Source organism: Sprattus sprattus (assembly GCF_963457725.1).
Source record: "Sprattus sprattus genome assembly, chromosome: 2".
In the NCBI taxonomy this organism is placed as follows: Eukaryota; Metazoa; Chordata; class Actinopteri; order Clupeiformes; family Clupeidae; genus Sprattus; species Sprattus sprattus.
In genome coordinates, this window is record NC_137921.1 from 44,559,249 (window position 1) to 44,573,655 (window position 14,407).

At 43.6% G+C, this 14,407-nt stretch overlaps 1 protein-coding gene across 1 annotated transcript in view; it reads right to left on the minus strand.

Moving 5' to 3' along the window:
• cacna1ea (calcium channel, voltage-dependent, R type, alpha 1E subunit a) overlaps nt 1-14,407 on the minus strand; it is a gene marked incomplete at both ends in the record, with an annotated part of 123,522 nt that overhangs the window by 61,438 nt on the left and 47,677 nt on the right. Inside the window, one exon of the mRNA XM_080832872.1 lies at nt 801-904. Coding sequence (XP_080688998.1) covers nt 801-904 — 104 coding nt within the window. The remainder of the gene's footprint in view (nt 1-800; nt 905-14,407) is intronic.

The window sequence follows — 14,407 nt, forward strand, 5'->3', positions numbered from 1 at the left end:
CATAAACAAATGACAGGAATTACAAATACACATACATACATAAATGTGCATACACACGCATATACACACCCCCATTAAAAAAACACATACACATACACATTTACATGTGTAGACACATAGACACAATCACTCTGAAGAGCAGTCCTTCAGCTGTGTGAGATGTCTTCCTCAAATGCACTCCAGCGCAATTATTCAGACGCACTTGAGAATTACTCGCCGTCGAAAACACCAACACAGGCAGAGAGATTTCATCAACCAATTTCATCATGCCATTCCACGAAAATAGAATGCAGCTGATGAATCTGCAGCCCGTGTCTGTAAACTCAAACGGAAATAATGGGTGTTGTTTCCCACCACTACTTCGCCTCTATAAGTAATATGAATCAGTGAAATAAGCAACGAATGAGCAGTAATGCTACTGGATAAGCAGTCACAAATACTCTGTTCATTTATATTTCTGAAGAAAGATGGATTCCTTTAATATTCTTGGGAGAATTCTTTCCTGCGCATATATTTGCATAGCATTTCCTGAGCAAGTCTCACCGAGTCTGTATTCTATACTATTCCATGCATATTTCCTTTCATTATAAATCCATTAGCGAAGACATGTACAAGTAGCTAGACAGAGAGATAAAAAAAATGTAGACACAGAAAGAGTTCTAGGAAGATAGACAAACGGACATACATGTAGATATTAAGGTGTAGACGGGCAGACAGACAGACAGACAGACAAAGAGACATACAGGAAGTCAGGCGGACTGACGGATGAAAGAACAGACACACAGACAGAGATCACTTACTGGGAATCCCAGAGACCAGCTTGAGTGGCCGCAGCACTCGTACTGCCCTTAGTGTCCGCAGATCCACTGGGATGTTCATGTGTGCACCAGCTGTAGCCAGGATCCTAAGGACACACACACACACACACACAAAGGTTAAAATGACCTCCGGTGCTAGGAAATGCATTGTGTTTAAGGCGTGAGTCAGACCTCTTTCAACTCCACACTTTAGCAGACAGGTCACACCAGCCAGGTGACACCAAACCCACCGGTACCTGTTAATCTAGTGGAAAAGCATAGCAATAATAAGGTGACACCCATTGCACAGTGCACCGTTGCAGGCTCAGCCTCTGATCTAGCACGACATATAATTAGACCCAGTCAGAACACACAGCAGGAGGTGTTATCTTGTCGAGCACAGCACATGCAGAGCATCACATCTGTAGTCACACAGTTTAACACGTCCTTCTCTCTCTGCTCTCGCCCACCGTTCTGTTGATTAATGGGTTGATGGAGTGCTGCTCACAGCAGGACAAATGTGTGATGGGTTAACACAGCCATTTTACCACTCAATTCCACTCAGTTAACCTGTGTAAGTGAATATCTGCCCACGTCTCTTCACTCAGAGAAGAATCATCATCTGATTGTGCTCATATGGTTGTACCTGCTGCGTAACATGAGTCAGAACATTAATACAATATGACTCTCCGTGAAGAACTCTGAAGCCAAAGGCTAGTTTGCACAGAGAAGGGTAGCATTCGGCCAAATAATTTAGTCGCCAAATGTTCTGAGCATCTTACAGCTCCTGAGGTGAAATAAGTTGATTAATCTTCCTCCTTATATCAGCTCTCGTAATTATGACCACAGGCCAGGGCTGACAGCTACATTACCGCACATGATAAGGGGAGCATTTGATGAATTCGTCTCCCGCTGAGAATAGCAGACTGGGCTGCAGGTATTCCTGGGCGGTTATTTATGGGGCTGACCGGTGAGTCATCGCTCATTTTTCACACACACACACACGGCACACACACACACACACACGGCACACACCCGTACATACACACAGCACACACACACACACGTACATACACAGAGGGCCTTAATGGGGTGTGAGATGGGCAAACTTGGCGTCCGAAGTCGGGTTGACCCTGTGCCACTGACGGGCGGGTGTGTGTCACACATCTGAGACTAAACACAGGGCAGGTGGCTGACACACGAGATGAACCCTTCTGCTTGAATCATAAAACACTGATGAGTTCAATCATTGGCTAGCTGGCTGACTGACAGGTTGACAGTTTGTGATCCTGATTTTTCTGATGTAATATGCACAATCAAAAATGGAATGCCTGGTTGGTATCATAAAAGCGTGATGTACCTTGTTTGATAATAATTGATTGATAATCCCATTGATTATGGGAATGTATTTGAATAATGAAAATGATTGTATTGACTTAAATAAACAGTCAGAAAAATTAGTAGCCTATAGAGAAGTGGAGAAAATGGAGATAAGACCGAAGGACACAAGGCTTTTAGAAAGAGCTCTATGGGTTCCCTTCATGAGGATAAGCTTACCCTGGCAGTTTTAGGGACCAGTATGGATGAGAGGGAGAAAAGGACTGCAAAAGAAACAGTTGGCACAAGAACAGGAGCAATAAAGCAAAGAGAAAGACAGAGAAACAGACAGGCAGAGATAATCTGAGAGAAAGTGTGAGAGGGAGATTGAGGGGAAGAAAGCAGGATCAGTGTGTGTGTGAGGGAGAGAGATAGAGTTAGGGAGAGAGAGGGAGAAAGATTGGGAAAGAGAGAGGGAGAGAGAGAGGGAGGTAGAGAGAGAGAGAGAGAGAGAGAGAGAGAGGGAGGATGACAGCGAGTGGGAGTTTGGGTATAGCCCATGAAATAGAGCAGGCAGCAGAGACAACACGGAGGACAGCTAAGACCTCGCCAGAGCTGTGTGGGAGGAAAGAAGACAGAGAGAGAAAGAGAAAAACAGAGAGAGAGAGAGATAAAAGAGAGTAAAGGAAAGGAGAAGAAAATAGGAGGTGAGAGGGGAGAGAGGGAAGAGCGCAGGAAAGCAGCTCTAAATGTGATTAAGGAAAGAGAGAGGCGAAAGGCGCTGGCGCCTTCCATCAACTCACAGAGTGCACCTCAGGTCAGCATCTTACCCACCAGAGGGGTGCAGACCTGCGCCTCGGCCAATGAGCAGACACATCTCCACAGCACTGACTCACAATAAGGGTTAACTGCGCCATGCTTCTTAGGACCAAAACAAAAGGAATGTTTATTTCCATTGCATTCATACTGACTTTAAACTTGGTCAGGATACTCTTCAGCCATGGGGGATGAAATTGTATTACCAGATTTTTGAATTTCTCAAAGGTGTGGGCGTGGCAGACCCTCAAACTTTTACGACTCGCCAGTGCCCGCCAAAACCACAAAGTCACTTATAAATCCTACCTGCATTGTCCGATCCTCACCAAACTGCATAGGGTGGACGCTGGACCCGGCCTGAACGCTAACATATTCCCATAAGGCCACTCGCCTATAGCGCCACCTGTTGGTGGTTGGAAACATTACACATTCTCCAATCCTGACCAAACTGCATAGGGTGGACGCTGGACCCAGCCTGAACGCTTACATATGCCCATAATGCCACTCGCCTATAGCGCCACCTGTTGGTGGTTGGAAATATTGCACATTGTCCGATCCTGATTAAACTTCATAGGCTGGACGCTGGACCCGTTCTGAACTCGCAATATGCCCATTATGTTTGTCAAAGGTGATGTGTCGGTGTGGCGATGGCCCTCTCATCACTGCTTGCAGTTTTAATTTCCATTGCATTCATACAGACCTGAGACTGTGTGTGGATGGATGCACACGGTTTCTTGATAATAATAATAAGGATAAGTCGATCAGGACTTTTCTCAGACTCTCCCACTTCACCTACGGCTCGCTCATAGGTGTTCAGTCCCTAATTACCTGAGAGTTATCTGTGTCTCTGATAACCAACCTCATACACACACCCAGACACACATGCACACTTACAAACACACACCCTGAAATACACACAAACCCTCTCTCACACCCTCTCACACACACACACACACACACACACACACACACACACACACAAAGATGCACAGTGTGCCGACCTCAAAAGCACAAACACAGCTCCGACAGGTGCAGTATGAACAAGAAGGAGAGTCTGAGAGCAGTCTTGAGAGGAGATGAAGGAGACTCTTACACCCTGTAAGGACACAGTCGTGAGAGGTCTGTGGAGGGTCTCATTATAAAATGCTAATGTTGTCCTTTATAAGACATGGCTGCCAAAAGGAGGTAAAGGGGGGGGAAAAGCTAATTTCAGATGCACTTCTGCATCTGAGAGGCCAATGACAACAGGGTGTGTCATGCGTGTCTTTTCACAGAAGCCATCTTCTTGCTCTGTGCAACACATTATGTGCTCATTTGAGTTCTACCTCAGTTACTTTTCTGGAACAACGTGTTCACACTGATTACCTGATACAAATAAGTGAAGAGGTCTGTCCAATTTTCAAAAAGGTGCTAAGTTGTGCTCGCCACAAGCTGAACTTCTGATTAACAAATCCAAATTGGAGACATTGTTTGGTTTTAAAGGTACAGAGCAGTTGTTGATATTTGAGTTTAACCACCAATCCCGCTGGCTAGAATTGCTTATGGCTCTGTGCAAAACACTATGTTTGTTTCACATTTACAGGGCTAGGCCTGTATATGAACACCACATGGACGTGCACAGGAGTGGGCTAAGGTTGCTCGGGCAACTGCCCATTTGCCCTCCTCAACTGAAGTTGCCCCTCCGAAGGAAATATATATATTTGCGATCAGGGGATGGGGGCGTGGCAGCAGTAGTTAGTGAGAGTTTAAAATAATATTGGCAAAATTTGCGATCAGGGGACAGGGGCGTGGCAGCAGCGGTTAGTGAGACTTTAACATGATATTGGCCAAATTTGCGATCAGGGGACGGGGGCGTGGCAGCGGAGGTGACAAAAATGTACGTGTTGACCCTTTTTTCCAGGGCCCAGCAACTGCCCTTCAAAATTCCTGTGCACGTCCCTGCCCCTGAACACCAGGGTTTTATGTGTGCACACACTGAATGGCCAGCAAGAGGACGTCAGGACCAATTTGCTGAATCTGACAGAAATTGTTTTGGATTAGAACCACGGGTTGAAGTATGGCCTTCATGCACTTAACTTAAACAACATGGCTGTAATTTAGCAGTGATTTAGACTGAGAGGCTATGTGAAGTGGCAAAACCTGTACGACAAAGATCCCTCTTCTAAGCTGCTATACATTGTCAGCCATGTTCAATTATCTAAGGACTCTTATGTGGGTGGATGGACACATAATGAGATGACTAGGCAGGACAATGGATGGGTGGGTTTAAGGATAACTGGCTAGGTAAAAGAAGAATTATCTGCATTATCTGTGACCAGTTCCACATCTAATCCCAGAGGCAGCTAAAGACAAAGAGAGCAGGCTCACTTCTTGTCACTCCTCCCTCTTCTCCATACAACCAAAGACCCTTGTTTCTTAACAGTGGTGCTGTAAGCCTCGAAAAGCCTGTAATGTCCTAGAGGACACAGTGAAATGACTAGAGGCAGTCTCTTTAGTATCCAAGGATATGGAGCTGGACGGCTGTAATTGTATTACCATAGCATAAAATGTGCTAGACGTATTTCTTTAGCCATTTAACATACACAACATACTGGAGAACACCAAGGCCGTCTACATATTCTATACCAACTGTAAGGACAGCAAAGGGCAGTATGATTCAGGAGGGACTGTCTGGCTCTTAGAGGAGATGATTCTGCAACTCCTGTAAACATAGTCCTCAGTTATAGTTGTAGTTTACTAACACAAAATGTAATAATGCTATTAGTGCGATTGTGCGGTTGTAGGCTTTGAGAGAAGCAAATGATACAATTATAATAAGACTATTATAGCCACAGACTACGCAGCCGCCGAAGCCATATTGTGACAAAGATTAGTCACATCTGGGGTGTCAAGACAACCGGGTGTCAGCCATTTTAATTAAGACCTGAGAAAAGATTTAAATAGCAGGTCCATGCAGAATGGAAACAGAATGTTTCCCACTGTGACGACAGCGGTGTAAAAACTGTGTCAGCTGTGGCGAACCGGATGCGGATCAGAATCAAGATGTAACCTTTTGTGCTCAAAATTAAGAGGTAGCCTACTCTCTGTGTCTGTGTGCTTATGCAGATGTTCTTGTATTCGCTGACTGTGTGTGAACAACAATAACAGGGGGTCTTTTACAGAATGCAGGCAGGTACAGTAGCAGAGGGTGGACACTCTGAGAGAGTGCTCAACCTCACTGCAGACTGTTTAGTAGACATTCGGTTTATGCTAATATCCATGGTAACTCTGCGTGTGAATCAGGTTCCAAAAAGATCATGTTGGGCATATGTTCCTGCAAAGGAACCAATGTGCATGAACCAGAACTGACCATCATTTTAAGGGGCAGTGCAAAGTTTTTCACCCTGTATTGGTGTGCTTTCTGCATTGACAGTTTCTGTTTCAGCATTTCATTGCTGGTCTGTAGAATCCTCTGGTTCTAAACAAATGGGTTCCGACAATGTAGGTCATTAAAGGTGGATATACTGCAAATTATTATATATAATTGTCAAGCAAATGTTTGTCAACAAAATAAATCTACCACACCTTTCACTATATTTGTAACGCTTACTTTCATTTTTGCATGATGTAGACCACTGTATGAGACTGGATTACAGTAAGAATAAATGTGTACCTGTTACACTGGGGCATCAAGCACTGATATGTCTGTAACCAAAATGTCTGAGTTTACCAGTTAACAATCCATTCTAAATTTCACATCCAGTCATCAAAATATCCAATATATTATTGGGCTAGATAACGTTATAACTTCCTAGCTCTGCCAACACAAGACTAAGGTAGCCTGCTTTGAAAGTCTATCTGCACCATACCTGGGTGATGAAAGAAGAAGGTGTGTGTGTGTGTGTGTGTGTGTGTGTGTGTGTGTGTGTGTGTGTGTGTGTGTGTGTGTGTGTGTGTGTGTGTGTGTGTGTGTGTGTGTGTGTGTGTGTGTGTGGGTGTGTGTGGGTGAAAGCTCTAGCACACAGTAAAAGCACAAAAATCTCCACCCACACAGCCCCGTGACAGAGCTCTGCCTGGGCTGCTCATTCTATAGAAATCTCACGTAATGATCCTGACAGGTCCTGTCAATGGCTCTCCCAAAAAACCTGAGAAAGGTGACAGAAGTATAGGAGTATAGATCCAAACAGAAATGGAACAGCCTTGGCATAATCTATCTGGAGATGGACAGGGTTGCTCATCACTAAGCTGTGACTGAGAGAGGATTAAAAAGGTGGTGATATGATAAGCTATAAGTAACTGTATCGTTACAAAGGCAGGAAAAGGCTGTTTGGAATCTAATCTAATCTAATTTGAATCGTCTATAGCAACTATAGCTTGAAACCAACATACAATGACACGGGTCAAAAATAGGCACACAGCATATACGGACTTAACATCGTGAATTTAACATTGTTTTCACATACACTGAAGTGCTACAGTAACCAGCGGCAATGGAGGGAAATAAATCATTTCAGCATGGTCGTGGGTCCATGTTTTCCGTGGCATCTGTTTGTGCCTGATTAGGCGGGTTAATTACTGGCCATCTTCCTCACCTATTGAGCCGTCAGCGGGCTTTGATGAGGGGCTCCTCATTCCACAAACACTGTTTTGTGGCAGATGGCATATGAATCATTCAGACATCCCTGAATCAATTATTCATCTGGGCTGAAGAGCAAACACTTAGCTAATTGTCACAAGCGCTGCGTCCCACAGTTGAGTGACAGGCAAACAAAAGCGGCAGAAAGAGAGAGAGGAAGAGAAGGAGAGATAGGAAGAAAGAGTAGTCATGGCTTACGCCTCCTTAACACATAGTAAATGAGTACATGTTGGTGTCAATTGTTTCCATGCAATGTGTGCCATAATTCTCCTTTTATTGCCACCATTGACTGCAACAAGTGTCTTGTTTGCGGCCATCTTGACTGAAGCAATAGGCATTAGTGAAGGATTTCTTGCAATGCACACTAATTATATTTCGTTTTTACTTTCAGTGATCTAAACAGGCTTCTCAACCTTCACAAATAACACTTTTAAAAATATCCTCACCATTAAAAATATGTGTGGAGATATGTGAAGTATAAATGAAATCTTCAAGTACATTTCACATCTTTTTCATTATTTTAACTTTTTTTTTGCTTTTCTGTGGTGGTATAACACTTGTTCCACACATTTGAATATTTCCATGTAAAATGCCAAATATAATCTCTCTGTCTCTCTCTCTCACTCTCTCTCTCTCACTCTCTGTCTCTCCCTCTCTCTCTATCACTCTCTTGTCTCTCTCTCTCTCTCACTCACTTTTTGTCTCCCTTTTTCTTTTTATCACTCTGTGTCTCTCTTGCACTCTTTTCCTTCTTCATAGCCTCTCTGTCAGTCTGTCTCTGGCAGCAGAACGCCACACTGGCAGCCATTCCAGCGCGAGGAAAACAGAGTCACGATATACCGCTCACGCACTCATTCCTGATGACTGCTCTGTCAGTGGCAATTATTATGCAGCACACACACACAAACACATATGCACACACATACACAGACACAGACACACATAAACACACACACACACACACACACACAAACACACACACACACAAACAAAAACACAGAGGATGAAATGTTAAGATGGTTGTGGGAAATGTGGCAAAAAGCATCTGTTACTTTGTTTATCTATTAACACTTCTTTAAGTGATTACAAGCTTGTTATGGAGAGTGTGTGCAGAGGGAGCACGCTACTGCATTAGTGATTTATTACAGTCATCACGGGTTAGGTAAAGGAACATGGTGTCACTCACTGGCCCTTCTTCATCAGAGCTGCCTACAACAAATGAACTAAGCAAACACAAACATATTGATCTATTTCATCCTTGGGGTCTCTTGTGGTATGTCAAGCTGAAGCATACAGACCGCTGCTTGTGATGTTTAAAACTAAAATGTGAACCTGAAATGTTGGTGGTTATTTTGATGAACTAATTAAACTTTTATGGAACTAATTAGAGTGAATAGGCAAATGCTTGAGGCCAGGCGGGGTGATCACAGACGATCTTGTACCTCTACTAGATTTCAAGGAACCAAAGATTATTCAGTCAGAAAACCCCCTGGGATATGTTCATAGGATTTTTTTGTGTAAATAACATGGTTGTAAGTTTGGTCTTGGTCTCTCGATGCCACAAACACAGCAGATCTGTTTTCAGCTGCCTGTTGATACGGTTTATGCTGCTGTTTATGCTGCTGTTTATGAAGCTGTTGCCGGCATTGCGGAAGATGTTGGTTCTGTAGCTTATGCTGTTGAACGATAAACTAAAACAAACAAAATAAAAAAAATCCTGCTGAAAGATGGTGCTTGGTATGGAGGTGGGAGACTCATTGTGCTGTGCTGTGCTGAACTGCCAGGCGTCTAGCTGCAGGTGCGATTTACTTTAACAAGGCGGCGTCGGGGGTGTAAAGGACACGATTTACTTACATTGCGATGGAGAACCAATCAGCGCAGTGCAGCGCTGCCTTGAGTTTCCTGACTGGACTGAATTCTTTGCTGATATTTTCTTTTATTATTAACGCATTTTATGGTATGGTACGGTTCTATTTTCACGGGCAAAGATATAGCCTAGAATATTCAAGTCATATTTTTATAGTAATAGGTCACGATTACATTATTTTGTTTCATAATAAGTTATTTTTGATGTGTTTCCCTCAGATTGACAAAACAGAAGATCTTTCTTCTGACAACAGGCACCTGTGCCCTCTTGCCTTTATTTCACCCCCACATCTCGTACTTGCAAGTCAGCTTTTGTCTGCGTGTAACACCTGTTACACAGAAGACTGTTAAATATTTCCTTTTGTTTCATTCAGCTCCAAATTAGAATTAGTAGTTTTATTTGAATGTTTTCATGGTTAATTAGGTATTTGTAAATATACATATACATAGAGAAGCACTGGTTCACACACAGAAGTGAAAATGTGTAATCAATTACACTCAAATCACTTCTTATTTCAGTATGCCATGGGCTAGTTCGTATGCCATCCTATGCCATCTCTCAGGCTCACATATAAGGGCTTATTTATATGACTGCCACTGTCAATTGAATTACTCATTTTCTGTTTTAAGTCACAATAAAAGTGTGTAATGTTTTCTTTTGTGCAGTTTTTGCACTTACATGTGGCCTATGATCCTATCTGTATCATTGTACGGATATATATATTAAAGTCTGATCATTTAAATGGAAAGCAGAATCCTTGGCATTCATGTGTGATGGGTGTGATTTGATTGACACCCCTGTCATGATGAATAACCCTGAAACCTCAATCCTGATTGCATAACCGCCCCACGCTCACTTAATAGGGCTACTGGGCCTATCGTTATGTCTATATGTCCCAATCTCTGGGGCCCCTGCAGGGCCGAGAGTACCCCCCCCCCCCCCCCCCTTTGGCCCCCCCTTACCACTCTGCTTTCTCCACCTGACAACAGCAGAGAGCTCCATGGGGCCTCAAGCATGACATTTCACAGGGGAGAGGGATGGGCTCTTACCGCAATCCTTCCTGATTGGTCAATTATCAATGACCAATAGTCACTCTGGTTTGCTCCTTTAAAATATATATCTCAGTAAACACTGCAGAGATATTATCGGTCATATCAGGTTTGCTAACCCATGTAAATGAAATATACCTCTTCAAATAAGTGACATGTGCTTTAAATTTGACATGTAGGCCTACATGTCGTTTATATTCTGTCTGCACTACATAGGCCTACACACTATATACACTATATAGGCATACCCATTTACATATCTAATCCTCTATAGACCTTGAGTCTGCAATAAAGAAGAACTCAAATGAAAGCAATAGAAATGACTGGAATCTACTGACGTACACAGACAGAGAGGTAACAATGCTGAGACCCCCATCTTTTAGGTCGGGACTGGGAGAGTGATGACAACAACCTGTGAATGACACCATTAGCTTCTCATGATGAAAACCAACGCCTTCAGCTCATTAAAGATTCAGTGAGAATGGAGTCGCTAGGAACGATGGTTATGTGCACGCAGTAGTTGGTGTGACGCAGGATTCCGTGAGCTATATGGAGGAAAAGTGTGTCTTTGAGAGGCCAACTCCAATCAGTGCACAAAATCACAGTCTAATGTAAGAACCAGCAAAAAAAAATATTCACACCAAAGAAACAGCAGCATATAGTACTGCACTAACACCTCCTGAACAGGCTTTAGAGAAGTTGGAGAAGGGGAGCGAGAAAAGGAAAAACTAGGTTATCCCTCCACTTGGTTGAGTTCAGGTAGCCATTATTAAACTGAGATAGAGGTCACCAGCCACAGAAAACACATCTGCGGAGTCTCCAGAGACACAGTCTGGGGCTTGTTGTTGAATCCCAGACATTTGTTTTGTCGTGCTGCCCTGATTTCCGCGGCTCTAACATTGCAGCACAGTTGGTCACCTCTGGCATTCTTGAAACGCAGGGCATGGACAACTGACCTGTACCTACCACAGCAGTCTGCACATACAGACATGCTGATTTGAATTGTTTATAAACAACTGAACAGTCATGGAGTGTTTTTAAGCTAGTTTGTTATTTGAACCTGGGTTTATTCCATGCGACACATGCATAGTAAACATGCAATGAAGAAGTAAATATGCTGGAGAAAGACCATGACAGCGTGTACTGTATGTGTCAGCAGGTCATCAATTTCCCAGCCAAGTGAAGAGAGTGCTGGGAGACTCATGGCCACGGAGGAACCCAGATGAATCTGTACTGTTAATAAACCAACACCAACTGAGGTACATGTGCTATGGTATTATTGATGGCAGGCTAGAAGGGTGTCCTCAAAGGAGTGGGCACCAAGGGAGGAAGGGGGACAGAAAAAGAGAAAGAGGAGGAAGAGAGAGAGAGAGAGAGAGAGGGAGGGAGAGAGAGTGAAAGTGATTATTGGCCCTGTCAAAGGTGCCAAGCGCCTGAGAAAACAATTACAGGTCTCAGACAGGTAGTCCTGCAGGAGTTTGAAATAGCAAACAGACCAGGCTGGAACAAGCTCCTTCCTTTTTAGACACTGGCTGAATGCATGATCCTTGCATCTAATTACCTGAGATAATTGCAGGTAAGAGAGCACATGGCATGGTCTCATTTCACATTGGGGTATGAATGCATCCTATACAATTGTGTCCCTGCTGCCCTTAATATGGCAAAGGATTGATTGATCAGTGTTCATTTGTAAACCACTGAGAGTTGTTAATCACCTGCTCAGCTCCCAGAGCCCCTTCCCTACTAGTCTCTCAGTTAGGAGCCAATAATGACAGCCAGTGTAGTAGACTGGATTGGAGTGAGTGTTTGAAGGATCCCTGTGCTGGCAAATATTTGCACTGGTAGACTCTTTGTGCTGGCTGTGCCTGATCCACTTCTATCGGCTTTCAGTGGAATCGTTCGCCTGCCTCTGCCCAACAGGATGCAGAGCAATCGCGTCTTTGATGTCGCTGCTTGATGCAGGCAGCGTGCCTGGGTGAGACGCGATACCCACACTTTAAAAGAATCGTTAAACCCACAGGAGATAACCAACAACTGCCACAGAAAAAAAAAAAACTATTTGTCCAATTGCTATCTATGACGATACCCCAGGGTTGAACCATTGCATTTCACACTCCTTAGAGAAACATTGCTACTCTATTTCAAAACTAAGTTGGCCTATCTATCACTCTGAGTCACCATATACCTTCAAAGTCACTGCAAGATTCAACAGCACCTGCGGCAAGATTTAACAGCCCTCCGGCTAGATTTACCATCATCCGAACAGTTTTTGACAACTTGGTCAATACAGTAATATGATCAGCCAATTCCACAAGCTTGATCCGGTCATAACAAGTCAGTCTATAACAGCTGGCCATAGCACACCCCAAAGACACTGAGCTGATCAATCCCAAAGACCATTCCAGAGCCAGCTTCTACCAAAGACACCATGAATCTAAATATAAAATGGCTAAAGCGCCATTTTGACGTGTCAAGTGCTTCCAGGTGCGCTGTATTTCCATTAGTTATCTAGTCCCATATAGGCCCCAAACAAGCACATAAGGCTGCAATTAAGCGATGTCGGTTACACGCGATGTCGGTTACACTTGGCAACATAAATACAGCACCACGTTTGCTGATAACATCCTGCCATCTTTCTTTACATTATGTGCCATCAGATATCTCTGAGACGCATGGGCGCACACCTTTACGGCAATACCATTACACTTGTGATCTCATTCAAAATGACATCAAATTTGGCATTTCCTTTCCTGCTATCTTCAGCAGCATGCCCAGTTAGGTCTCACTGTAGACAAGTGGGGCAGAAGTGCTCTCCACTGCTCCATCAACATTCTGCAGAAGCATTCTGAGTGAGCTACGGAACACTGTTATCTGCCTCTCCTGCCTGGCAAACAGGCTGCCCACTCCTGCGGATTGGCTCTGAATGCACAGCATTGCCTTGCACCACAGTTATTTAGCACATATTTGTGGGGTACTGACTTTCACAAGACAAAAATGCCAGTGCCAATTTGGGAATGAGTGCGTAAGTAGTTGAGTGTATGTATCTGTGAATGTGTCTATTAGAATATTTGTATGCATCAAAATAGTTGTGGTAGTAGGCTGTGGTCTAAGTGTATGAGCTAGTGAAGGAAAGACAATAGAAAAAAACAGTAGCCATTTGCATCTTTGTGTCAGTGTACTGAAGGAGCACTCCAGTGCCCTGGGGGACAGGGGAGGTGATGAAAGGCCAGAGTTTCAATAAGAGAGGCGGAATGACACCCCCAACCTGTCCACAAACATCACAGCAACTGACAGAAGATGGATGGTTGTTTATCTGAGTATGTGTGTGTGTGTGTGTGTGTGTGTGTGTGTGTTTGTTTGTTTGTGATGAAGGATTTCACATGCGTCCTGGGATACAGCATGCTCAATAACAGTCCATTCCTTAAAACTAATAATTATCATTTAAATAAGATAGAAGTTAAACTAAATATCTTTTAACTTTTAACCATGGATTTGGCTCTCCTCAGTGCAGATCTGTGTTTTGATTAAAATACATTGAGAAATAAATAATTAGAATAGAATCACACACACCTGAATCAAGTTCATTCAAATAAGTAAAATTAAGTCAAAAGGTCTCCACCCATGAAGCCTAGCTAATAATCACCTGAAAAAATACCTAACCAAATCATTGTGTGGCAGCTGTCATTTTAAGTGCCTTCGAGACCTGACAGCAGCCTCTGAGACACTAGCCTCCTGTTACAGCATCAGCCATGAGATAATGATTACATGACAGTAAGACAGAGAGAGGGAGAGAGAGAGGGAGAGAGAGCAAGATGATTGAGAGAGAGAACGATAGAGAGGGAGAGGGAGGGAATGAGTGCGAGAGTGAGAGAGAAAGAGAGAGAGGGGTGAACAGAGGGTGAAAGATAGTGAGGTAGACACGGATGCAGGGGATGGGGGGGCCAAG